The sequence below is a fragment of the Brassica rapa genome, chromosome A06 (genome assembly GCF_000309985.2).
Source record: "Brassica rapa cultivar Chiifu-401-42 chromosome A06, CAAS_Brap_v3.01, whole genome shotgun sequence".
NCBI classification, from domain to species: domain Eukaryota; kingdom Viridiplantae; phylum Streptophyta; class Magnoliopsida; order Brassicales; family Brassicaceae; genus Brassica; species Brassica rapa.
In genome coordinates this window covers 19402302-19429641 of record NC_024800.2, presented here as the reverse complement: position 1 = coordinate 19429641, position 27340 = coordinate 19402302, and the positions used below count along the sequence as shown (strand labels likewise).

The window sequence follows — 27340 nt, the reverse complement described above, 5'->3', positions numbered from 1 at the left end:
TATCAACAACCACCAATACACATTGTATACATATCTTTTAAATTTTTTATCAATCGTAAATATACAACACGTTTTACAGCAGAACACTCGTCAATTGGTTTTATCTGCAACTACAAGACCCACTTATTGATTCTAATGTCACCTGAAAATACACTCAATGAAAATGTAATGTCAGGTTAACCTGAAAAATACACACACAATCGATGAAAATGTTACACAGATATTTGACCCCAACTCAGAGATGATCGAAACCTTTTCACTTCTCTGGCAAATCAGTATGGACTCTGTTTGTATTGAGCACATCATGAAATACAGCAGGTTTCTTGGTTACTGGAGCAAGTTCCTTAAACACCACAAATAGAATACAAAGATACGGGTAAGAAATCTGACCCGAGAACCAACCAGCTACACTGCTACCATATTTTCCCGGGTCAGGAGACAACAAAATTTTCAAAGATAAAATGCTTGATGGACCATTACGGATGAGATGATACAAGGAAACAGAGAGAGTACCTCAACAGCAGGAGCTAAAGCAAGGACGGTAGCTTCAGCCCAAGGTCTTCCCATGATTTGTAATCCTATTGGAAGCCCTTCCTTATCATACCCAACCTGCGTTTTTGTTTGTTTCCATGTGTTAAATCAAAAAGACAGAAATGATTATTGCAAGAACAGGTTCAAGTTCTGTTGATATGTAGACGGCCGGCTTAGAGAGTAACCAAAAACAAAAACAAAAACATCACTTACGGGTACAGATATGGCTAGGAATCCCAGGAGGTTTGCAGCTACAACAAATCGCATCAAATAAGCTGAAAAGAAATAAACAATCTCTATTATCAGAAGCTGAAGAGAAAGTAACTCCAAAAGTGAAGAGGTTGAGAGTTTTGTTTCACAAACCTGTTACTTGAAAATTGGTTTCTCCGTTTTTCAGAGCGTCAGGGGGTATCACAGGGGCTGTCATACTGTTTGTACAAGACAAACATTTCACCAACCAGGTAAGAGAAGTTCAAGCAGTCATTCATATACAAAATACAAAACGTATTTGAAATGAAATATCTATTTATGGAATGTTTTTACGTACCCAGTTGTAGGGGTCACAATAACATCAACGTTTTTGAAGATATCCAGGTGATACTCCATCAATCTTCGCCTGCAACAAGTAGTTTATACAAGCAAGCAGCCGAAATAGTGTCATTCATATGTACTAGCACTTTGCTACAAATCAGACTTTTGTATACAGTAACAGACTCTTGGCCGATTTTCTGGTTACACCATGTCGTTTTGTGGGTAGATCATAAGTGATATCTGCTAATACTTAAGAGACCTTGCTTAGTCAAACTTATTAACTCCTTAGGTATGCAAAAACTTTAGACATTCATGTGATTGAAGGCAAATCTGGAAGGTTTACACTTGTTGGTCATCATTTACCTAATACATTGAGAAGAAATATAGTCTGAAGCAGAGAAAGACCGGAAGATCGCAAAACTGGTGCGAGTATCATAAGATAATTTTGAATTTTTCCTGAAACGTACGACAGCAAAGAGAATGGGTAGACCAACGTTCTAATTTGTTCTGTAAGTTATGGTAATCGACAGTGTAGCTAGTGAAATCAGAAGATGCGTAAAGACATACCCAGCCTCACAGTAAGGAGTAAGAGAACGCAGTGCCGCAGATCCGATCGACACAACATGAGCTGCACGCATCTCTTCTAGTTCAGGAACCACTATTTCCACTACCTGCTTTACTTCGCAACCATGATTGTTTGATAAGAGCTTAAGGATGTTTTCGCATTTGTCAGAGATTTCACTTGAATTAACATCATTGAACCACTGCATGAATAAAAACAATACACTTAGATATACCACTCAAATTACAGAATCCAACTCATGTAAACTAGGAGGGATACAAAATTTACCCTAGTATATTTCCCTAGTCGTAGAGATCCTATAGCATTGCCTCCGTTGTGAGACGATAACTTCGGAAAACAGAGTGGCATTTACAGGAAAAAAAATCAAAGTGCAGGAGCATTTGCCATGGTCAACTGCATACATGGCACACAATGACCATCACATGTTAATGAGACGCTTCTAGAAACATTTGGATTCATACGTCACTTTGTTGTTTGTGTTAAATAAACATTGAGAAACATTTGCAAATTACAAATTCAAAATTGATCAAAGTTTCTTCAACTAACTCATTCATAGGATGAAATGTTTCTCAATCAGATACTGATGAAATTTCCGAGGAACCAAGAAACCTAGTTCGAACTAATTAAGAGCAACGGAGAATCCAAGCAATCAGGTTGAACAGCAAAAACCTCTTTCAGGCAGCTGATTCACAAACGTAGAATTACGACTGCGACGTTACCTGTGACGGTGATGTGAATCGGCAGAGGATTAGGTGATGAAGCTTATCAACAACTTGCTTCGACGCGGATTTGAAGAAGCCGTGCGGATGAGCGGTGAAGTGGTTGGGAACTTGAATGCTTGCTCACGTATACCCGATTTGTATTATTTTGACTAGGCTGCAAGATCAATAGCTGAATGTTTCTAGGCGACTTCTATAGCAGACAGTCCCATGGGTTTCGTATATCCTTTCATACCCATTTTCGATCTCACACTATTCACCATCTCCCACATCCCAGCATCAGCATATATGTTGGAAAGCAACACGTAGACGCTTGATTCATTGGATCCCATGGATAAAAGCTTCTCTGCTATTTCTTCTGCTAAGTCGATTTTTTTATGGATTCTACATGCATTCAGAAGAGCTCCCCAAGCACTGGCCATTGGTTTCACAGGCATGTTATTGATAAAAGACTTAGCTTCACCAACTTCACCAGCTCGACCTAGCAAGTCTACCATACACGCGTAATGCTCTTCCTCTGGTGCAATCCTGTAGTCACTTGTCATCGACGCAAACTGCTTCCGTCCTTCTTTGATGTTTCCCGAATGGCTACAGGCCGACAAAAGCGAGACATATGTCACGGAATTTGGAGTTAGGTTCCGCGACTTCATTTTACCAAAACAATCCAGAGCTTCCTCTAACATACCATTTATCCCAAAAGCATTGATCATAGAGCTCCAAGATATCACATTTCTCTCTGGCATCATATCGAAAACCTTCCTAGCCATTCGAATGTTCCCGCATCTAGCGTACATGTCGATGAAAGATGTAAAATTTACAGCGTCCATTTCAATCTCGTTTCTTATCATGTAACCATGAACACTTCTCCCGTGCCTCTGAGACCCCAAGCTCGAGCAAGAAACAAGAAGAGCCGCTAAAGTACATTGATTCGGAAGAACAGATTCTCTCAGCATCTGCCTGAACAGATCAAAGGCTTCAACAGCTCTCTCACACTTTGCAAATCCAGAAACCAGCGTTGTCCACATCACCACATTCTTATCAACACTTGTTTCAAACATCTCTCTAGCATTATCCAACAACCTGCATTTCACATACATATCTACAACAGAGGCTTGTAAATAGCCACTCTGATCTATAAACCCCCTTCTGATGGATAAACCGTGCACTGACTTCCCTTCTTTACCAGCAAAGACATTCCCACAAGCCTTCACCAAACATATCAACGTAAGCGCATTATCGACCCCCAAACCCGCCTCTCTCATGAGATAAAACAAACGAAACACTTCAGAGTCTCTCGAGTATCTCAAATACCCTTTCATCAAAACCCCCCAAAGAACCGAGCTTCTCAGAGTAATTTCGTCGAACACCTTCTGCGCATCTTCCATACGACCAAGCTCTCCATACATCTCGACCAAAGAAGGAGACACATAAGCGTCCTTATCCAACCCATTCTTCATCGACAATCCGTGAATCAGAACCCCATTCTCTAAAACCCCTAACCCCACACAAGCTTTGATCGCGAACACTAAATTGAAACTGTCGACGACGCCATCGCAATCCCTCCTCATACGATTGTAAAGACGCAAGCTTTCGCAGTGATTCTTGGATTTGGAGTAACCGGAGAGGATCGTGTTCCACGAGTAACGGTTCCTCTTCCGGGGAGGGATTCGATCGAAGGAAGCGGTGGCGAGATCGAGACGATTCGATTGGATGTAGGAGTTTGTGAGACTGGATCCGAGAACGACTTCTTCTTCGAGTCCATGGACTATAGCATTCGCGTGGAGCTGTTGAGTATGGCGCAGTGCTTTGATTTGGGTAAGGATGGTTAGAAGAGCATTGGTTCTGTTCATCTAAGCAACGAAACAAAAGAAGCTACGACCAATCAGGTAGAACAAAAAAAAAACCTCCATAAGCTGATTCACAAACGGAGAACTCAGATTGCGAAGTTACCTGTGATCGGAGGATTAGGTAATGAAGCTTACCACCAACTTGATTCGACGCAGAGTCGTGCGGATGAGCGCCGAAGTTGTTGGAGACTTGTAACCCAATTTTTGCATTATACTGTACTTACTTGATTTGAATGAACTTGTCTCGATTGTTGAAACGAGATTTCAAATTAACTAAACCATCCCCTTTTCTATAAAAATATAATTTTGGCCCCAGTAATTATTTTTTGCACACTCTCCCCCCAGTCCAACTGGACTTTATAATCTAAAGCATCGATAATCGGTTTGTTTACTTCCTAATTTCGGGGTTTCTTAGGATACATAAACTAGTTTAGTCGGTTTGATTTGGTGCGGATTTTTAAAATTGCATTCAAGTTGGATTTTTGGTTTCCATGAAGTATTGGTTTACTTAAGCTGAACTAAATCAGAATTTGGTATAGCCCCTAGTAGAATTTATAGGATCTATTTGTTACTAAATATTTTGATTCTTCGAACGATTTCACGTCAATGGCAAGAAAATTATATTTACTTGAATTATAAAGAGGCTTTTACTTATTGAGAAACTCATCAGCATGCTCGAGATCTAGTAGAAATCAAAGTATGTGTATTATCTAGTCTACAATATCAATAGTGAATGTGAAAAGTTTTGGCTGAAATGGATTGATAAAATCGCATAAGAAAACCATGAAGTTGACAAAAGTTTGTACTTTAAACCTTGAAGCTCAACTGATAACACATTAAACAATGAACTTGTTTAAATAACATATAAACATCGAGACTAACTTAATTATTGCACACGTCAAAATTGTGATTGGTTACTGTTCATTACTAGGTAAAAATCGGTGATATGGAAGTTTACTTTTTATTAAAAAATATTTTTAATTATTTTAAATAATAAAAACAAATTAAATTAGATAAAAATTCAATATAATTTCTAAAAGTTGATCCAAATGCAGGAAAAGTTAAGAAAAATAAAATAAAATTAATAAATTCAATTATAATAATAAAAATAAAACAAATTATATAATTCAAAAAAATTATTAAAAAAATAAATAAATTGTAGAAACCGATTAAAAATTAAGAAAAATAAGCAAGAAAAAACAGAAAGTAATATACAAATAAAAATATAAAAAAATAATAAGAAATTGTAAAAAAATGATTAAAAAAATAGAAAACAGGAAATTTATAAAAAAATATGGAAAATAAATAAAAAATCAAAAAATCAAAATTGAGATTTGAAAATGAAAAGTATACTTGAACCCATTTGACATAGCGGAGATGGTGACAAACTTAATCATATCACTCTAAGAAGTTAATACGAGATATAATAGGATTTTAAAACATTTTGCTGAATATTAAATTTTTGAAATTTTTAAAAAATTAAAAAATTATATTTTTTTTTATTTCAAATTTTTATAAACAATTTCATTTTCATTTTAATATTTAGAAATTTTGAATTTTTTATTTTTTCCAGATTTTATTAAAATGTTCCTAATTTTTCCTATTTTTATCGATCTTTATAATTTTTTTACTATAATTTTTGAATTTATTTTGTTTTCTTTATTTTTTCCTGAATTTGTACTAATTTTTAGAATTTATATTGAGTTTTTATCTAATTTAATATGTTTTAAAAAAAAAAATTAAGTAAACAGCCACGTCACCGGTTTTTACCTGCTAATGAACAGTAAACGGTCATGATTTTGACGTTTGCAGCAAGTAAGTTAGTTTCAATACTTAATATGTTATTTAAACAAGTTTCATTGTTTAAAGTGTTATCAATTGAGCTCCAAGTTTAAAGTTCAAACTTTTGCCAACTTCATTGTTTTTATGCGATTTTCCCTATTTTAAATGTTCAACTTTGAAAGTATTTCATGTTTAATAATATTTGGAGATCGATCGAAAGCGCAATAGATAGTAACTACTAACCAAAGAAAAGTTTAAACTATACATAGAAAAAAATTATGTTATAACGATAAATATAAAATCCAGTTTCTACGTAATTTCACTAAATAAAAAGCCTTTCTATTGCAGAACAATAGAAAAATACTAAAATATTGTTTTTTTAAATCCATTTCATAGAGAGAGTTGTGTATCCACACGACGTCTCTTTGCACAATGGTCTTCGTCTTCTTCAAGGGACCCCTTGCCCAAGCAAAGGATTCAGAGATGCTCTCATTCGGGTATGAGCTTGGAAGTTACAAGTAGAACTCGGCTGATAATATGAACCACAATCTAAAGAAAGGTCCAAGTTATTATCCACACTCAGGTTTAGGTTTGGATCAAGGTTCATATCCCAAATTAAGGTCTAGTTTAGGGTTCACATTCAGATCTATGGAAGGATCTAGATTGAGATCTATGTTAGGATTCAGGTTTAGGTTAGGCTCTATGTTCAAGTCCAGACCTACAGTTACAGAAGACTTTTGAGTGCTTAAATCATTTTGTTTTCGAAATCTACTTTCTCCCATCTACAAGAGGAAACAAATCAAAAGTGATCTTTGTTTATTTTATTTTTACTTACCAATATGGTTTATTTTTTCTGTAACTTTGTTTTATATTATGGATTAACTGAACACAGTCATTGCAAGACCATCTTTCGGGAACATCTTCAAGTTTTACAGCCATACAACAATAACTGCAGTAGCACAAAATATGATTAAAATGCGCAAAAATAACCTTTTTACTATATAATTACATAGGTAAATCATACTTATGTTCTGCACCAACTCCGCAGTTATCACAAATGGCAAGCTTATTTGTAAATCCTTGAACACCACAGGTATCACATACGTTCACCTGCCCAAAAAAAATCATTCGATGTAACATGGTACCAATAGCTTAAGTTATAGACCTGGTTAACTGACTATAAGCAAAAATCTTTATGTACTTTGTCCTCATAAGTATCATTCAGTTCATCGCTGTTCGTGTCATATGTGTTTTTAGGTGAAGATATTGGCGTGATCTCTTTGGATTCCACAATCTGATCATCCTTATGAGTGATTGAAACCATAGATGTAATTTCTTGTTTCAAAGATCTTTTTTTGCAGTCCAGATCCAAAAAAAATTAGAGAAAAAAAACTATTGATGAATATCCAACACCATTAACAATGAAAGGTAAAAGGTTAGTTCTTTAACTTTAAAACGGGAAAATCGCATAAAAAACCATAAAGTTGGCAAAAGTTTGCACTTTAAACCTTGAAACTCAACTGGTAACACTTTAAACAATGAAACTTATTAGGCTTGGGCATCCGGGTCCTCGGGTCGGGTTCGGGTCGGGTCTTTCCGGGTCCGGGTCCTTCGGGTCCTGGAGTTTTGGATCCACATAGGTACTTTAAAAAATTCGGGTCGGTTCCGGGTCGGGTCTTGTCGGGTCCGGGTCGGTTCGGGTCCATTTTTCTCATACCCATTAATACCCAAATTTTTTCGGTTCTTTAATGTTTCGGGTCGGGTCCAAGTATTTCGGGTCCATGTTCGGGTAGATGGCACATTTTCGGATCGGTTCCTGATTTTTTCGGGTCAGTTCTATATATTTTTGGTCTAAAATATGTGTTTCGGGTCTACTTGTACCCATGAATCTTTAATTTTACCCGACCGCCAAACTTGAAATTTTGAAAACGAGCAATAACCATAAGAAAATACAATCTGAAAACCTGCAGTAGACCCGAAACACATATAAAGACTAATAAAGTCTACTAACTTTTGGTTCTTAAAATACCAGATCGGGTCCCGGGTCGGTTCTGGACCCGAACCAGCTACTCGCGGGTCCTCCATCTTTAGACCCAATAGGGTAAAATTCTCGGTTCCGGTTCTAGACCCGAACCTGTATTTTCGGGTCGGTTCCGGGTCGGATCCTCGGGTCCGGGTAAAATGCCCAGGCCTAGAAACTTATTTAAATAACATATTAAACATCGAAACTAACTTACTTGTTGCACACGTCAAAATTGTGACCGGTTACTGTTCATTAGCAGGTAAAAATCGGTGACGTGGAAGTTTACTTTTTAAAAAAATATTTTTAATTATTTTTAATTAACAAAAACAAATTAAACTAGATAAAAAGTCAATATAAATCTAAAAAGTTTGATACAAATTCAGGAAAAAATTAAGAACTATAAAATAAATTGATAAATTCAAATAATAATAATCATAGTAATTTATAAATTCGAAACTTTATTTTAAAAATAAATTTTAAAAACCGATTAAAAATTAAGAAAAAATAAGTAAAAATAAGAACAAAAAACAGAAATAAAATAAAAATTTAAAAAATTCAAGAATAAGAATTCAAAAATAAAAATAAAATTAAGAAATTGTAGAAATAGATAAAAAAAATAGAAAATAGGAAATTTATAAAAAAAAAAGGAAAACAAATAAAAATTCAAAAAAAATCAAAAATTTAAACTAAAAATTTTAAAATGAAAAGTACTTGAACCTTTTGACATAGCCGTGATGGTGACAAACTTAATGATATCACTAGAAAAAGTTATTATGAGATATAAATAGGATATTAAAACGTTTTGTTGAATATTAAATTTTTGATTTTTTTAAATTATAATTTTTTATTTTGAAATTTATAAACTATTTTTATTATAACGATAACAATAAAATCCAGTTTTTATAGATATATAAAACTATAATTTACAGTATCAACAAATAAAAAGTATTTTTTTGCAGAACAATAGAAAAATACTAAAATATTATTTTTTCTAAGCCATTTCATAGAGAGAGTCGTGTATCCACACGACGTCTCTTTGCACAATGGTCTTCTTAAGGGACCCTCGCCCAAGCAAAGGATTCGGAAATGCTCTCATTTGGGTATGAGCTTGGAAGTTATTAGTAGAACTTGACTGATAATATGAACCACAATCTAAAGAAAGGTCCAAGTTATTATCCACACTCAGGTTTAGGTTTGGATCAAGGTTCATATCCAAATTCAGGTCTAGCTTAGGGTTCACATTCAGATCTATGGAAGGATCTAGATTAAGATCTTTGTTAGGATTAAGGTTTAGGTTAGGCTCTATGTTCAAGTCCAGACCTACAGTTACAGAAGACTTTTGAGTGCTTAAATAATTTTGTTTTTGAAATCTACTTTCTCTCATCTGCAAGAGGAAACAAATCAAAAGTGATCCTTGTTTATTTTATTTTTAGTTACCAATACGGTTTATTTTTTCCGTAACTTTCTTTTATATTATGGATTATCTCAACACAGTCATTGCAAGACCATCTTTCAGGAACATCCTCAAGTTCTACAGCCATGCAACAATAACTGCAGTAACCCAAAATATGATTAAAAATACGCAAATATAACCTTTTTACTATATAATTACATAGGTAAATCATTATGTATGGTCTGTCCCAACTCTGCAGTTATCACAAATGTCAAGCTTATTTGTAAATCCTTGAACACCACAGGTATCACATACGTTCACCTGCCCAAAAAATCATTCGATGTAACATGGTACCAATAGCTTAAGTTATAGACCTGGTTAACTGACTATAAGCAAAAATCTTTATGTACTTCGTCCTCATCAGTATCATTCAGTTCATCGCTGTTCGGGTCATATGTGTTTTTAGGTGAAGATATTGGCGTGATCTCTTTGGATTCCACAATCTGATCATCCTTATGAGTGACTGAAACCATAGATGTAATTTCTTGTTTCAAAGATCTTTTTTGCAGTCCAGATCCCAATAACTAGAGAAAAAAACTATTGATGATTATCCAACACCATTAACAACGAAAGGTAAAAGGTTAGCTCTTTAACTTTAAACGGGAAAATCGCATAAAAAACCATATAGTTGGCAAAAGTTTGCACTTAAAACTTTGAAACTCAACTGGTAACACTTTAAACAATGAAATTTGTTTAAATAACATATAAAACATCGAAACTAACGTACTTGTTGCACACGTCAAAATTGTGACCGGTTACTGTTCATTAGCAGGTAAAAATCGGTGACGTGGAAGTTTATTTTTTTAAAAAATATTTTTAATTATATTAATTAACAAAAACAAATTAAATTAGATTAAAATTCAATATAAATCTCAAACAATTGATACAAATTAAGGAAAAAAATTAAGAAATATAAAATAAATTCATAAGTTCAAATAATAATAATAATAATAGTAATTTATCAATTCGAAAAATTATTATTAAAATAAATTGTAAAAACCGATTAAAAATTAAGTAAAAATAAGAATAAAAAACAGAACGTAAAATAAAAATTTAAAATTTAAAAATTCAAAAAAGATAAAATTAAGAAATTTTAGAAATATATTAAAAATAGAAAATAGGAAATTTATAAAAAAAAATATGGAAAAAAATCAAAAAATCAAAATTTTAAAATAAAAATTTGTAAATGAAAAGTACTTGAATTTTTTTGACATAGCGGTGATGGTGACAAACTTAATGATATTACTATAAAAAGTTATTATGAGATATAATATGATTTTAAAACATTTTGTTGAATATAAAATTTTTGAATTTTTTTTTAAATTATAATTTTTTTTATTTTGAAAATTTATAAACTATTTTAATTATAACGATAAATATAAAATCCAGTTTTTATAGATATATAAAACTATAATTTAAAGTATCATTAAATAAAAAGCATTTCTTTTACAAAACAATAGAAAAATACTAAAATATTGTTTTTTCAAATCTATTTCGTAGAGAGAGTCGTGTATCCACACGACGTCTCTTTGCACAATGGTCTTCTTAAGGGACCCTTGCCCGAGCAAAGGATTCGGAGATGCTTTCATTTGGGTATGAGCTTGGAAGTTACTAGTAGAACTCGACTAATAATATGAACCACAATCTAAAGAAAAATCCAAGTTATTATCCACACTCGGGTTTAGGTTTGGATCAAGGTTTATATCCAAATTCAGGTCTAGGTTAGGGTTCACATTCAGATCTATGGAAGGATCTAGATTGAGATCTATGCTAGGATTCAGGTTTAGGTTAGTCTCTATGTTCAAGTGCAGACCTAAAGTTACAGAAGAGTTTTGAGTGCTTAAATCATTTTGTTTTCGAAATTTACTTTCTCCCATATGCAAGAGGAAACAAATCAAAAGTGATCTTTGTTTATTTTATTTTTAGTTACCAATATGGTTTATTTTTCCGTAACTTTGTTTTATATGATGGATTAACTCAACACAGTCATTGCAAGACCATCTTTCGGGAACATCCTCAAGTTCTACAGCCATGCAATAATAACCGCAGTACCCAAAAAATGATTAAAAATGCGTAAATATAACCTTTTTACTATATAATTACGTAGGTAAATCATTACGTATGTTCTGCACCAACTCCGCAGTTATCACAAATGGCAAGCTTATTTGTAAATCCTTGAACACCACAGGTACCACATACGTTCACCTGCCCAAAAAAATCATTCGATGTAACATGGTACCAATAGCTTAAGTTATAGACCTGGTTAACTGACTATACACAAAAATCTTTATGTACTTCTTCCTCATCAGTATCATTCAGTTCATCGATGTTCATGTCATCTGTGTTTTTAGGTGAAGATATTGGTGTGATCTCTTTAGATTCCACAATCTGATCATCCTTATGAGTGATTGAAACCATAGATGTAATTTCTTGTTTCAAAGATCTTTTTTTGCAGTCCAGATCCCAAAAATTAGAGAGAAAAAAACTATTGATGAATATCCAACACCATTAACAACTAAAGGTAAAGGTTAGTTCTTTAAATCATTTTGTTTTTGAATTCCACTTTCTCCCATCTGCAAGAGGAAACAAATCAAAAGTGATATTTGTTTATTTTATTTTTAGTTACTAATATGGTTTATTTTTACCGTAACTTTGTTTTATATTATAGATTACCTCAACACAGTCATTGCAAGACCATCTTTCGGGAGCATCTTCAAGTTCTACAGCCATGCAACAATAACTGCAGTAACACAAAATATGATTAAAAATGCGCAAATATAACCTTTTTACTATATAATTACATAGGTAAATCATTATGTATGTTCTGCACCAACTCCGCAGTTATCACAAATGGCAAGCTTATTTGTACGTAAACCCTTGAACACCACAGGTATCACATACGTTCACCTGCCCCAAAAAAAAAGCATTTGATGTAACATGATACCAATAGCTTAAGTTATAGACCTGGTTAACTGACTATAAGCAAAAATCTTTATGTACTTCTTCCTCATCAGTATCATTCAGTTCATCACTGTTCGTGTCATATGTGTTTTTAGGTGAAGATATTGGCGTGAACTCTTTGGATTCCACAATTTCGTCATCCTTATGAGTGATTGAAACCATAGATGTAATTTCTTGTTTCAAAGATCTTTTTGGCAGTCCAGATCCCAAAAATTAGAGGAAAAAACTATTGATTGATATCCAACACCATTAACAACGAAAGGTAAAAGGTTAGTTCTTTAAAACAATAGTTCTTTAACTTTAAAAGGGGAAAGTCGCATACAAAACCATGAAGTTGGCAAAAGTTTCCACTTTAAACTTTGAAGCTCAAATGATAACACTTTAAACAATGAAACTTATTTAAATAACATATTAAACAATGAAACTAACTTACTTGTTGCACACATAAAAATTGTGACCGGTTACTGTTCATTAGCAAGTAAAAGCCAGTGACGTGGAAGTTTACTTTTTCAAAATATATTTTAAATTATTTTAATTAACAAAAACAAATTAAATTAGATAAAAATTTAATATAAATCTCAAAAAATTGATACAAATTCAGGAAAAAAATTAAGAAATATAAAATAAATTCATAAATTCAAATAATAATAATATTATTAATTTATAAATTAGAAAACTTATTATAAAATAAATTGTAAAAATTGATTAAAAAGTACGAAAAATAAGTAAAAATAAGAAAAAAAAAACAGAAAGTAAAATAAAAATTAAAATTAAAAAAATAAAAGTAAAATTAAGAAATTGTCAAAATTGATAAAAAAAAGCAGAAAATAGGAAATTTATAAAAAAAAATATGGAAAACAAATAAAAATTCAATAATATCAAAATTTTAAAATTATAATTTGAAAATGAAAAGTATTTGAAACCTTTTTGATATAGCAGTGATGGTGACAAACATAATTATATCACTGTAAAAAATTATTATGAGATATAATAGGATTTTAAAACATTGTTGAATATTAAATTTTTGATTTTTTTTAAAATTATAATTTTTTACTCTGAAATTTTATAAACTATTTTTGTTATAATGATAAATATAAAATCCAATTTTCATAGATATATAAAACTATAATTTAAAGTATCAACACATAAAAAACATTTCTTTTGCAGAACAATAGAAAAATACTAAAATATTGTTTTTTCAAATCCATTTCATAGAGAGAGTTAGAAGCACATATTCCTTCGGGAGGACGATTGGGGCATGGGCATAAGTGTATTTCTGACAAAATCAATATTTCGATTCATTTTTGTATCCACACGACGTCTCTTTGCACAATGGTCTTCTTAAGGGACTCTTGCCCAAGCAAAGGATTCGGCGATGCTCTCATTCGGGTATGAGCTTAGAAGTTTCTGGTAGAACTCGATTGATAATATGAACCACAATCTAAAGAAAGGTCCAAGTTATTATCCACACTCAGGTCTAGGTTTGGATCAAGGTTCATATCCAAATTAAGGTCTAGGTTAGGGTTCACATTCAGAACTATGGAAGGATCTAGATTGCGATCTATGTTAGGATTCAGGTTTAGGTTAGGCTCTATGTTCAAGTCCAGACCTGCAGTTTAAGAAGACTTTTGAGTGCTTAAATTATTTTGTTTTCAAAATTCACTTTATCCCATCTGCAAGAGGAAACAAATCAAAAGTGATCTTTGTTTATTTTATTTTTAGTTACCAATATAGTTTATTTTTCCGTAACTTTGTTTTATATTATGGATTACCTCAACACAATCATTGCAAGATAATCTTTCGGGAGCATCCTCAAGTTCTACAGACATGCAACAATAACTGCAGTAACACAAAATATGATTAAAAATGCGCAAATATAACCTTTTTACTATATAATTACATAGGTAAATCATTACTTATGTTCTGCACCAACTCCGCAGTTATCACAAATGGCAAGCTTATTTGTACGTAAACCCTTGAACACCACCACAGGTATCACATACTTCACCTGCCCAAAAAAAATCATTTGATGTAACATGGTACCAATAGCTTAAGTTATAGACCTGGTTAACTGCTATAAGCAAACATCTATATGTACTTCTTCCTCATCAGTATCATTCAGTTCATCACTGTTCGTGTCATATGTGTTTTTAGGTGAAGATATTGGTGTGATCTCTTTGGATTCCACAATCTGATCATCCTAATGAGTGATTGAAACCATAGATGTAATTTCTTGTTTCGAAGTTCTTTTTTGCAGTCCAGATCCCTAAATTAGAGAAAAAACTATTGATGAATATCCAACACTATTAACAACGAAAGGTAAAAGGTTAGTTCTTTAACTTTAAAACGGGAAAATCGCATAAAAAACATGAAGTTGGCAAAAGTTTGCACTTTAAACCTTGAAGCTCAACTAATAACACTTTAAACAGTGAAACTTGTTTAAATAACATACTAAACATCGAAACTAACTTACTTGTTGCACACGTCAAAATTGTGACATGTTGCTCTTCATTAGCAGGTAAAAATCGGTGACATGGAAGTTTCCTTTTTTTTAATATTTTTAATTATTTTAATTAACAAAAACAAATTAAATTAGATAAAAGTCAATATAAATCTCAAAAAATTGATACAAATTCAGGAAAAAATTAAGAAATATAAAATAAATTCATAAATTCAAATAATAAGAATAATAGTAATTTATAAATTAGAAAACTTATTATAAATATAAATTATAAGACCGATTAAAAATAAGAAAAAATAAGTAAAAAATAAATATTAAAAACAGAAAGTAAAATAAAAATAAAAAATTCAGAAAAAAAAAACATAAATTAAGAAATTGTAGAAATTGAATAAAAATAGAAAATAGGAAATTTATAAAAAAAATGAAAATCAAATAAAAATTAAAAATCAAAAATTTTAAAATAAAATTTGAAAATGAAAAGTACTTGAACCCTTTTGACATAGCGGTGAGCCGGTGATGGTGGCAAACTTAATCATATCACTGTAAAAAGTTATTATGAAATATAATAGGATTTAAAACATTTTGTTGAATATTAAATTTTTGAAAGTTTTTTAAAATTATAATTTCTTTTTGAAATTTTATAAACTATTTTCATTATAATGATAAATATAAAATCCAGTTTTTATAGATATATAAAACTATAATTTAAAGTATCAACAAATAAAAATCATTTCTTTTGCAGAACAATAGAAAAATACTAGAATATTGTTTTTTCAAATCCATTCCATAGAGAGAGTCGTGTATCCACATGTCGTATCTTTGCACAATGGTCTTCTTAAGGGACCCTTGCCCAAGCAAAAGATTCGGAGAAGCTCTTATTCGGGTATGAGCTTAGAAGTTACTAGTAGAACTCGACAGATAATATGAACCACAATCTAAAGAAAGGTCCAAGTTATTATCCACACTCAGGTCTAGGTTTGGATCAAGGTTCATATCCAAATTCAGGTCTAGGTTAGGGTTCACATTCAGATCTATGTACTTTTTTCAGTCTGTCACCAGTAAACATTGGTTGTGTTCCGGGAGTATTTTTCATGTAAAAATAAATACTTCGAATTTGAATCTGATTTTTTGCATGCTTCATAAGGATGGTTAAAACTATTTTCTGGTAAAAAAAATTTCTGGTAGATGTGTCTGACATTGATTATTACTAGTAATCTTCTGGCCAATTAGCTCTTTGTTTTACAGAAATAATTAATGGAGTTTGTTCTCTTCTTCATCAAAATCTCTCTCTAAATCTCTAAATCTCTCTAATCTTTCAATCTATTCTCTTACTTGTTAAAATCTCATACAGTCTGACATTGATTATTACTAGCTCAACCAGACCATTAGCTCATATGTGTACAACAAATTCGCCAGGTGGCTCATATGTGTATCAAATGACTCCTCACATTTAAATTTGTCTTCAGATATGATCTCATACCTTGAAGATGTGAGATGACTTGCTTAGCTTCTCCAAGCACCCAAAACTTCACTACAAAAGCTACCAAGTTGTTAATAACCATGAATCATAGGCTTCAATGTCTCTATGAACCTTATAAAGCTTAGAATCAAAATCTTTTTTTTTTTGATGAATTTGAAGAGAAAGTGAAAGATATGTGATTTGTGTGCATAAATAATGAGATATGAAGAGTAAAAATCGAAACTTTGGTGCATTTTTTTTTTTGGGCAAACAAACTTTGGTGCATTAAGTGCTTCAAATTGGTTGTTCATGGTGGTTAGTGTATTGATGGCAATTGCAATATTGTAAATACTTGGTGAAGATGAAGATGATAAGGTAAAAGACTCATTTTCAAAAAAAAAAAAGTAATGACATTTTTGTGAATAACTTAAACTTCTTGGGTCAATAAAGAAAAAGAAAGTTTCAAAAAAAAATAGTTATTTTTGTATTTGACTTGAAATTTTATTTCATATTTGAAAAAAAAACAATAAGTGTTTGGTTTTGAACATTAATTTCCCGGTTTATGCTATCCACGAATTTCTGGCAGGAGGTGTTTTACATATTAATGTTCATAGTGTTGATGTGCAATACGTAATTTAAAGATTTTATACAGATTTTATTGTATATTAGATTTAGGAAATGGTTTAATAAATTAAAAAAAAAAAGACAAAAAAATGAAATATAAGGTTAGAGTCAATTAGTTACTTACATATGGCATAGAGTTGTAAATAAGTTGTAAGTCTAAGGGGTATTTTATATTTGTACTCCGATTTTAATAAATTAGATATCTTGCGATGAAAATAAAACTTTATGCATATCAAATATTTCTTTTTTTTAATTTTATTTATTATATTTATAATTTTTTAATATAAAAATAGATTTATAAAAAAAATTAGACTCTTTAACTATTAATATACCGGGGGAGAGCACACGGGCTTGGACCCGAGACGGTTGCACCGCTTGTCCACGGCCGGTCCTGAATGCTCTACAGACGGCCCTGAATGCTCTACATAATGAGTGCCATCCAGATGTCAAAAGGAAATTTGCAGCCAGTAAGCTCCCCTAATCTTTTGTGAGTGAAACTTTGTTTCAATCTACTGCGTTTATGATTTGCATTTGGTCTGCAGCTTTGCGAATTGCCAGCTACGTTCAATGATAATCGTTGATTAGAAGGTTTGGAATTTTCGCAATGTTGTTTTAAAAATATAAAATTACAATCAAAGGTGACCATATATATATCTTTTTTTTTTTAACACAGACCATATATATATATCATAATGCGTTTTTCATGTTGAAATTGACAGTATGCTGGGATCGGACATATCAGTGACTGATTATCCAGGGAAGATTCCAAAGGGGGTTGCTGTTGTAGAGGATAATAACATCAAAGGTTAATCAATGATTCTTGTTTAAGCATTGTCTTCCAACTTTCTATCTCTACTATCCCATGCCAAAAACAAGCTTCGTTGTTGTATGCAACTCTCTTTTTATTAGTCTTTCGCATTGAGTTAAAAAGATCTTTAAGATATTTGGTGGGAAACTTGATTTCTCTTTGCTAAATTGAGACTTGTGTGATAAGATTGTTCGCAACTTTTCTAAATGATATAGATGAGCATGTTTGAAACGTTGTCCTCTTCTGTTTATTATGAATGCGTATAATCTGGACTCTGGAGGATACCACCGCAATATCATCAACTCAAACAAAAACCAATACGCACAGTATACATCTCTTTTTCAAATTTATCAATCATAAATATACAACACGTTTTATAGCAAAACAATCATCCATTGGTCTTATCTGCTGCACCTACAAGACAATTTATTGCTTCTAATCTTTATAAATAATGTCAGGTTACTTAACCTGAAAATACACACCAATCAATCAAATGTAACGGAGATAAATGATATCCCATTCAGAGAGAACTCTTTGCCTTTTCACTTCTCTGACAAATCAGTATGGACTCTGTTTGTATTGAGAAGATCGTGAAACACAGCAGGCTTCTTGGTAACTGGAGCAAGTTCCTGAAATGCCACATTAAAATTCAAAATCCGGTTAAGAAGCCTGACTCGATAACCGGCTATAGCATCAAAAGGGACATCATACTTTCATATAGATAAAACTCTAAACGAAGAACATCATCGAAACTGATGGACCATTACGGATGAGATGATACAAGGAAACAGAGAGAGTACCTCAACAGCAGCAGCTAAAGCAAGGACGGTAGCTTCAGCCCAAGGTCTTCCCATGATTTGTAATCCTATTGGAAGCCCTTCCTTATCATACCCAACCTGCGTTTTTGTTTGTTTCCATATGTTAAATCAAAAAGACAGAAATGATTATTGCAAGAACAGGTTCAAGTTCTGTTGATATGTACACGGCCGGCTTAGAGAGTAATAACAGAAAAAAAAAAATAGCATTGCTTACGGGTATAGATATGGCTGGGAAGCCAAGGAGATTTGCAGCCAAAACAAATCGCATTAAATAAGCTGAAAAGAAAGAAACAATCTATATTATTACAAGTTGAAGACTCCCAAGTAACATACCAAGAGTTAAGAAGTTGAAGAGTTTCGTTTGACAAACCTGTCACTTGAAAATTGGTTTCTCCATTTTTCAGAGCGTCAGGGGGTATCACAGGGGCTGTCATGCTGTTTGTACAAGTAAACATTTCACCAACCAGGTAAGAGAAGTTCAAGCAGTCATTCATATACAAGTAATGTATCTGAAGACATTGGAAGCAAATGTTTGTTAACAAATCTTGTCGCTAGGAGCCTAGGAGATGAACTGTCTATTCATGGAATGGTTTTACGTACCCAGTTGTAGGGGTCACAATAACATCAACGTCTTTGAAGATATCCATGTGATACTCCATCAATCTTCGCCTGCAACAACAAGTTTTACACAAGCAAGCAGCCTCTATAGTGTCAATCATATGTACTAACATTTTACTTTGCCACAAATCAGACTTTTGTATACAGTTACAGATTCTTGATCCGTTTTCTGGTTAGACCATGTGATTTTGTCGGTAGATATCTGCTAATAAATCAATTCAGGTCATGGCTACTCTAGCAAAGACTTATGAGACCTTGCTTAGTTAAACTTATTAACTCCTTAAGCATGCAGAAACTTTAGACACTCATGTGATTGAACAGCTTGTTGGTCGTCATTTACCTAATACATTGAGAACAAATATAGTCTGAAGCAGAGAAAGACCGGAAGATCGCAAAGCTGGTGCGAGTATCATAAGATAGTTTTGAATTTTTCCTGAAACGTACGACAGCGAAGAGAATGGTTAGACCAACGTTCTAATTTGTTTTGTAAGTTGTGGTAATCGACAAGGCTTTTAGAGGTGTAGCTAGTGAAATCAGAAGATGCGTAAAGACATACCCAGCCTCACAGTAAGGAGTAAGAGAACGCAGTGCCGCAGATCCGATGGACACAACATGAGCTGCACGCATCTCTTCTAGTTCAGGAACCACTATTTCCACTACCTGCGATAGTACAATATAGAGATATTAGATGAAACTATACATTGATGGAGGGACCTATTCAAATGACCAGCTTACTTCGCAACCATGAGTGTTTGATAGGAGCTTAAGGATGTCTTCGCATTTGTCAGAGATTTCACTTGAATTAACATCATTGAACCACTGCATGAATAAAAACAATACACTAGATATACCACTCAAATAACAGAATCCAACTCATGTAAACTAGGAGGGATACAAAACTTACCCTAGTATATTTCCCTAGTCGTAGAGATCCTATAGCATTGCCTCCGTTGTGAGAAGATAACTTCGGAAAACAGGGTGGCGTCTACACAAAAACAAAATCAAAGACTAAGTCATACGGATACATAGTGCAGGAGTATTTGTCATGAGCAAATGAATACATGGCACACAATGACCATCACATGATAATTAGACACTTCTACAAACGACTATCTGTCATGCTTTTTTCATTAAGTTTTTTTAAGAGTGATGTGTCTAGAATATATTATGGCTGAAAAAGTTACCGGGTTTAAGTTAAGTCTATCAGCAGATGAAGAACCCAAGATTGCTGCATACCTGAGAAACACACAGAGACAGATTAGCCAAAATCCCGGTTTATCAGAAAATGAAACATCTGACAGAGTAAATGTGTGCTATGCTTTGAGTGGTTTTAGTTGCACCTCCACTCCTTATTTGTTGAATGCTTTACAAAGATGTCAATGATGGAAACAGCTTAGTCATTCACTAGGCTAAAAAAATAGAGAAAACTTACACCAAGAGAGCATCTTCCACCGATGATGCAAGTGGACCAATAATTTCCACTGTTCCACCTTCACATAATGACCTGTAGAGATGACAGTGGTCAAACAGAAATCATATGCCATACACATAGTTCGGTGCCGATAGTTTTCTGTTAAGAATAGTGAATCTAAACTCTTACCCTGTCATATCAGTCCGACCATATGTTGTTTTCAGTCCCGTTATACCACAAAGCGATGCAGGGATGCGAACAGAACCTGCACACCCAGACACGCGTTAAACATACAACGCATATCAGAGGTCAGATCAAAATAACTTTGATACCTCCGCCATCTGTTCCTAGAGCAGCTGAACATATTCCGGAGGCAACAATAGCTGCTGAACCTGAGGAAGATCCGCCTGTGTACCTTTCGGGTGCGTGTGGGTTTCTTGTAGTTCTGCAATGAAACATGCCAGAAAGAAAGAAGAAAAAACGAGAGCAAACACATGAAAAAGTGGAAAGAACTAAGATACAACAAATAAATCGAAGTAACAAAGCAGTTTTTTTTATCTACCCGTAAAACACATTGAACTCTTCATACAAGTAAGATTTGTGTTCTCTGCTGCTTTGCTTACCCGTAATTCGAATTGTTCCCTGTTGTCCCCATGCCTATCTCATGCATATTGGACTTTCCAATTAAGATTGCACCACAACTGCGAAGTCTTGAAACAACTACTGAATCCTTCTCCACGGAACGATCTTCGTGCAGCCATGTTGTTCCACCTATCATGGAAAACCTTATGACAGGTCTGTTGTATCAAGAAGTGTTTTAAATAAAATGTAAGAATGGCATACTCACCCTTTGTAGTATGGGGAAAACAATCAATATCGTCCTTGATTGTCACAAAAATTCCATCTAAAATGGATATTGGTTTTCCTACACAGCTCACACCCAACATGATCAATAAACGTCTCTAAGATCACATCTAAAAACTCACTGAAGCTGACAGTTTAAGCAGATATGAAACAACTTAGCCGCCGCAGTGATGGTCTGAATCAAATACTAGGAATAGATCACAAAGTCTGCAAAATTACCTTCTTCAAACCTCTGCGTAGAAGCTTCAGCTTGCTTTCTGACTTCACTGGCGTCAAAGGTAATCAAATATGGTGTTGGAGACTTGTCATACTTAAACTCCTCTATGATTGAGATTATTTGCTCTGCTACCTAGCAATCCGCAACAAGATTCTTTGTTTGTGCCAAGATAAAGAGAGTCAGAAGAACTGAAAATAAAGAGAGTAAAATGACTAACCACAGATGGAGCTGTGAGCTTAGATCTATAAGCAAATGCGTAATCACGTATCTTCCAGTAACGGAAGGATGAACTTGGATCAGTGTGGAAGCTACGAGAAGGATCATATTGAGGAAGACACTTCAAGGCTATTTCCAATCTGTCTACAGGGCTTTCATCTTCGCCAACAATGACAACATCATGCTCCGCTTCTAGTTTCAGAAGATGATACACACAGATATTCATTTTGGTTGATGTAATGATTACCAATTGAAGTAAAAGCTTACACAAACTTTCCATGTAAATTCACACCATATGATTGATAAAACGAATTGTAAGATAGTAAAGGAAAAGGAATATATACTTTGAGGTGGGAACTCGGGTCTAAACATAGGCTCTTCAGGAATGACTGTGTTGCGAAACATCTGCCAGTCACAACAACACGGAGAAGCACATTAAAATGTAAGAAGGACCAAAATGATATAAAGTCAGTGTGATGTAAAAACGGACCTCGGTCATGCCATTATTCTTCTTCAACGAGTCAACAATCGATGAGCCGATAAGTGGTGTCTCAAGCATGTTAACGAACAACTTGAACAAAAAGCCAGTCAAATGAGGAGCTGCAAAAATTACATATAAACCCCCATGTAAAAAAAGGCACAAAACTAATTCTACAATCCAGATCCTGTCCTGCGTATGTATTCATGTGTATTGAGAGCTTAGCTAACGCATAGAATCAACCTTTGATGTCTTCTTCTTTATATTTGACAGCAGAAACATCAACCTCCTTCGCTGGTTTCATGACCTTATACTTGCCCATCTCTACAAGCAAATAAATAAAGTCATCAACTTTGTTGTATGTGTTAAATAAACAATTTGCAGATTAAAAAATACAAAATTGATCAAAGTTTCTTCTCAACTATCTCATTCATAGGAATCCCAGATTCCACAATCAGAAACCTCTTGCAGGCAGCTGATTCACAAACGGAGAATTCAGATTGCGAAGTTACCTGTGACGGTGATGTGAATCGGCAGAGGGAGGATTAGGTGATGAAGCTTATCAACAACTTGCTTCGACTTCGACACGGATTTGAAGAAGCCGTGCGAATGAGCGGTGAAGTAGTTGGAGACTTGAATGCTTATACCCGATTCGAACTTGTCTCGATTGTTGAACAATATTCTGAAATTTACACAACCATCTCCTTATCGTATACAAATATAATTTGTACCCCTATAATTGTTTTTATACACTCTTCCCCCCCAGTTCCCTACATACATTTCTACCAACTGGACTTTATAATCTAAAGCATCGATAATTGGTTTGTTTACTTCCTGCTTTCAGGGGTTTTAGGTTTATTATGACTACTAAATAAACTAGTTTAGTCGGTTTATAGGATATATAATTAGAATTCATATCATACTAATTAATGAAAAATATATACAAATTAAGGATCTAAAATGTATTTGAAGTATTGGTTTAAGTTAGAATTTGGTATAACCCACCCCTAGTAGAGTTTAAGATGTATTTGTTACTAATATTTATATTTGATTCGTTGAACGATTTCACTATATAATGGCAAGAAAACTGTTCTTACTGGAATTATAATTCTATAAAGCGGAGTCTTTTACTTTTTGAAAACTAAAATGCATGCTCAAGATCTAGTAGAATCAGATAATGTTTTGTTTATCTATTCTAGGCTACTATATATCAATAGTGAAAATAAAAGGTTTTGGCTGAAATGAATTGGTTTCTTGACTAAAAGCATATTTTGCCATAATTTGGTTGGCTGACTTGATCAACCAAAGATCACGAGGCACGACTTGATCTACTATATATGACCAGGCAGCATCGTATCCATGTAATGCGCATATAATTATATCTATGGACTATTGAATATGGACTTCTGGATATATTAATTTAAACGAGACATTAGGATGAAAAATATAACTTAAAATATCAACGTCAAGTTCACATGAACAGTGCGTAACATTGGAATTATATATTAATTATGACGGCTTGAAGACATGTTTTGTATGTTATGAACATATTATAAGAAAATAGTTACGCTAATTCATATATTAACATTTTTGTTTATTTCTACAATCATGATTACACCTTGTCATCTTAGGCATGCTCATGCAATACGTCTGATATAAGTTAGAATAATTACAAACAAAAAAGGTGAACAATCTAAGACCACGCGCATTAGAGGATCATGAGGGGTCGTGGACTCGAGTTCTTAGGTCCGAATGATGGATTTAAATCGACGAACCAAGCCTTACGCTTGAACCCGTAAGAGGCGAGTTCAAGCCACGCATCGGTCGCTCAGTGGCTTCTCCTTTCCGCGTCGACGAGGAAGAAAGCAGGGTATACGCGTTACACCATTCATTTCTCTCATCTGTGAAAAAAGTTAGGGTTTTTTCTCCCCGAAGCGATAATCCAAGCCGTGGCGATTCCGTCGCTTTTCTCCATCAAATCGATTCCTTTTTCTCTTCTCCACACTCTTAGGTCAGTATTGAGTAAATTGACGGTGTGGTAGCTTCGATTTTGTGTGCGATAGGGATTTACGATGGGGTGATTTTAAATCGATTTGGAGATTTTTTTTTTAGGGTTTTTAATCGTTATGGGAGTTCGATTGAGGGTTCTGTTACTCATATTCTTCCTTAATTATGTGCTAATAATTTGATTTCTGTCACAGATGGATCCGACAGAAGAGAGAAGACATTCAAAGAGGCAACATGATCACATAAACATGCTAGGGTTCGTGAGCGATTCAGAGTACGTGATTCCCAAAAGGTGTCCATGTGGTGGGAGAATCATCGATGAGGTTCGCCGGAAGGACGACTACGACACTCTTCCGGGGAAGCGGTTCTTCACATACAAGAACTACGAGGTAAGTTTGATTTTAAAGGCTTTGATTATCGTTTATGGGTTTGCAAATTGAAGAGTGTCTGATATTTGTTTATGGTGTAACCAAGGCTGATGGATTCCACTATCGTCAGCCTTGGGTGATAAGTGTGCAGGAGGAGATCGAAAGGTTGACTAAGCGGGTGGAGGAGGCTGAAGAAGTGATGTTGGGGTCGTCGAATCTCTGTAAACTGATCGACAGATTGGAGGTTAGTGACAACACTTTTTCAATACTTTTGTGGTATGTTTTGCATGACTAACACTTTTTGTTTGATGTTTCCATGTCCAGGATCAGGTTAAAATCCTCTCTGAGCAGGTAGATGACCTCACCGTGCAGGTTGCTACGTTGGAGAAGGTCTGCTTCGAATGAAACCGAAGGTAAACTCAACCAAACTTTAGATGTAGTTCGAAAATAGCTGTTACAAATTGTTGATTGGTATAACCAGTTTAGCTATTTAAGTAGTTTAATACAAAGCTAACCGGTTTTGAAAGTTAACTAGAAGTTATGAAAGCTTAAAAGATAACTACAACAATAACTACAACGACACCTAGAACTCTAACTACAACTTTTAAAAATCTATAATTAATTTTTTTGTTGGTTGTTGGTTGCTGTGAACTCTCTATATATTGTACTTAGGTGTAGTTAATATTTTCCAGTGAGTTGATGTGTATTCACTGCCGTTTGTGAACTACTTGTGGTAGGTAGAGTTTGTTTAATTCTTCTGCTGTAGTTAATTATCTCACATGAAAGCAAAAACTAGTTTATAAAACATAGCAAATCCACAACTAAAAACACACAAACATTTAAACAACAAACCAAACCCAAACGAAAATGGAACCTTTTTCCTACAACTCTCCCGGGTTTGTTAACCTTTTAGCTTCGCAGAGCAGTCCACCAAAAGACGTTGACTCTGCTGAGGCAGTTGGTAACTCACCCGGGTTAGTTAAACCTTTGGAAAGGAGAAAGTGGGTAATCAAAGAAGACCTTGTGCTCATTAGCGCTTGGTTGAACACGAGAAAAGATCCCATAGTCGCTAATGAGCAGAAGGCATGGGCGTTTTGGAAGAGAATAGAGTAGTATTTTAACTCAAGCCCTCAGCTCATTGGCGCCATTCCTAGAGAATGGAGTCAATGTAAGCAGAGGCGGGGAAGGGTGAATGAGCAGGTGTGCAAGTTCGTGGGTTTTCATGAAGCCGCTTTGAAGGAGCAGACAAGCGGACAAAATGAGAATGATGTCATGAAAGCTGCACATGACATCTTCTTAAATGACTATAACGTCAAGTTCACACTTGAACATTGCTGGAGGGAGCTGAGGTTTGATCAGAAATGGAGGTCACACGCGTTGTCGAAAGATGGTGGAAAGGAGAAGAGGAAGGAAGCATGTCCGGAGGTGGTGGCTGACGATGAAGAGGTGAGGCCTCCTGGTGTAAAGGCGAGCAAAGCAGCCAAGCGCAAGAAACACGGGAATGAAGCAGCTTATGATCAAATACAAACCATGCTAGCTCTGAAAAATAACATTTCCAAACAAAAGATCCTTGATCGTCTCATTGGCAAAAATGAGGAGACTCTTTCTGATCAAGAAAAATCCTTTAAGTATAAACTAATTGGTGAAATGCTTTGAGTTGGTTAGTGCCTTGTACTGTTGCTTTTTTAGGTTGCTTTGCTTAGCGTGATTGGATGGAATGTTTAGGTTGCTTTGCTTAACTTGATTCGATGTACTTGTTTGTTGAACTTGTTGTTTAAATTCATGAATTATTGATTGGGTTTTATTTTCTTTTGCAGGTCAGAGAGTGCAGGTCACGGGTTGGAGTAAAGGTGTTGGAGGTGATCAGTTGTTGCAGGTGAAGCCTAGTTGTTTTTTTCTTATGTTGTGGGTAGTTGAACTTTAGACCATCTTTGGTCACGGGAAAGTGTAGTGTTTTGTTTCTTGCTACACTTATTTCATTCACGGATTGTGTAGTATGTATTGTGTCAGTCACAACTTGATTCACAGATGATGTAATATGGTTTCAAACTCTCTATATATGTTTGCATTGTATCATTTTATGAAATAGCACTTCTCTCACTTATTACTCTCTATCAAGTTCATTCTCTTATAGCACTTCTCTTTGTATTGAGTGAGATAAGAATGTTTTGTTGTAAATGCTAAAAAGTCGAGATCATTCAAGTTCGTGATGATTCCAACTTCTCTCCATGGTGATTATCTATTACCAGTTCTGAAGGAAACCGACACATTCAAGTTCGTGATGATTCCCACTTCCCATTTCGCTGCAAGGTGATTCCCATTTCGCTGCAAGGTGATTCTCTACGATCTCCAACAGTCATTTTCATCTTCACAAACGGAGACAATAGCAAGGATACACAACAAGGTATAATGTACAACTTTTATGGAAAAATTGTAATGAAGATACCATTATGACAACTTTTAAGAATATGAAATAATTAAAAGATTATGAAAATAATAGATGATAGAGTAATGTATAAAATAATGAAAAAATAGAATATGAAAAAAAAGAAAAGATTATG

At 34.0% G+C, this 27340-nt stretch overlaps 3 protein-coding genes and 1 long non-coding RNA gene across 12 annotated transcripts; 2 read left to right on the top strand and 2 right to left on the bottom strand.

The window, feature by feature from the left end:
• Positions 1-16: 16 nt before the first annotated feature.
• Positions 17-5336, bottom strand: LOC103873866 (fatty acid amide hydrolase). Of its 6 annotated transcripts, none has more exons than XM_009152274.3 (9): positions 2365-2606; positions 1913-2038; positions 1630-1826; positions 1426-1518; positions 1079-1147; positions 895-959; positions 745-806; positions 514-609; positions 17-343 (listed from the first exon to the last, which is right to left on the bottom strand). In XM_009152274.3, the coding sequence occupies exons 2-9, from the start codon at positions 1991-1993 to the stop codon at positions 257-259; spliced, it is 750 nt and encodes a 249-aa protein (XP_009150522.2). In that variant the 5' UTR covers positions 1994-2038; positions 2365-2606; the 3' UTR covers positions 17-256. The 6 variants fall into 6 exon arrangements, 3 of the variants coding, with proteins under 3 accessions (XP_009150522.2, XP_033128656.1, XP_033128655.1); XM_033272765.1 differs by having other exon boundaries at positions 1913-1993; positions 2365-2599; XM_033272764.1 differs by having other exon boundaries at positions 1913-2189; positions 2236-2546.
• On the bottom strand, positions 28-23176 carry LOC103873869 (fatty acid amide hydrolase). Of its 4 annotated transcripts, XM_033272763.1 has the most exons (22): positions 22917-23176; positions 22648-22728; positions 22417-22526; positions 22271-22331; positions 21928-22118; positions 21713-21842; positions 21477-21554; positions 21253-21400; positions 20962-21074; positions 20819-20894; positions 20651-20722; positions 20403-20454; positions 20123-20203; positions 19954-20037; positions 19775-19878; positions 19559-19651; positions 19201-19269; positions 18971-19035; positions 18815-18876; positions 18583-18678; positions 18321-18411; positions 28-252 (listed from the first exon to the last, which is right to left on the bottom strand). In XM_033272763.1, the coding sequence occupies exons 2-21, from the start codon at positions 22724-22726 to the stop codon at positions 18325-18327; spliced, it is 1851 nt and encodes a 616-aa protein (XP_033128654.1). In that variant the 5' UTR covers positions 22727-22728; positions 22917-23176; the 3' UTR covers positions 28-252; positions 18321-18324. The 4 variants fall into 4 exon arrangements, 3 of the variants coding, with proteins under 3 accessions (XP_033128654.1, XP_009150525.2, XP_033128653.1); XM_009152277.3 differs by lacking the exon at positions 28-252 and having other exon boundaries at positions 18078-18411; XM_033272762.1 differs by lacking the exon at positions 28-252 and having other exon boundaries at positions 18078-18411; positions 22648-22726; positions 22913-23100.
• LOC108872284 lies at positions 15191-17985 on the top strand. Its single transcript, XR_004448363.1, has 3 exons — positions 15191-17441; positions 17517-17562; positions 17694-17985. It is a non-coding gene; the product is annotated as an uncharacterized LOC108872284 (long non-coding RNA).
• A 2470-nt stretch (positions 23177-25646) lies between the features above and the next one.
• On the top strand, positions 25647-27093 carry LOC103874136 (glutathione S-transferase T3). The gene is made up of 4 exons (XM_009152555.2): positions 25647-25862; positions 25980-26421; positions 26597-26655; positions 26968-27093. The coding sequence occupies exons 1-4, from the start codon at positions 25647-25649 to the stop codon at positions 27091-27093; spliced, it is 843 nt and encodes a 280-aa protein (XP_009150803.2).
• The last annotated feature ends 247 nt before the right edge of the window (positions 27094-27340 follow it).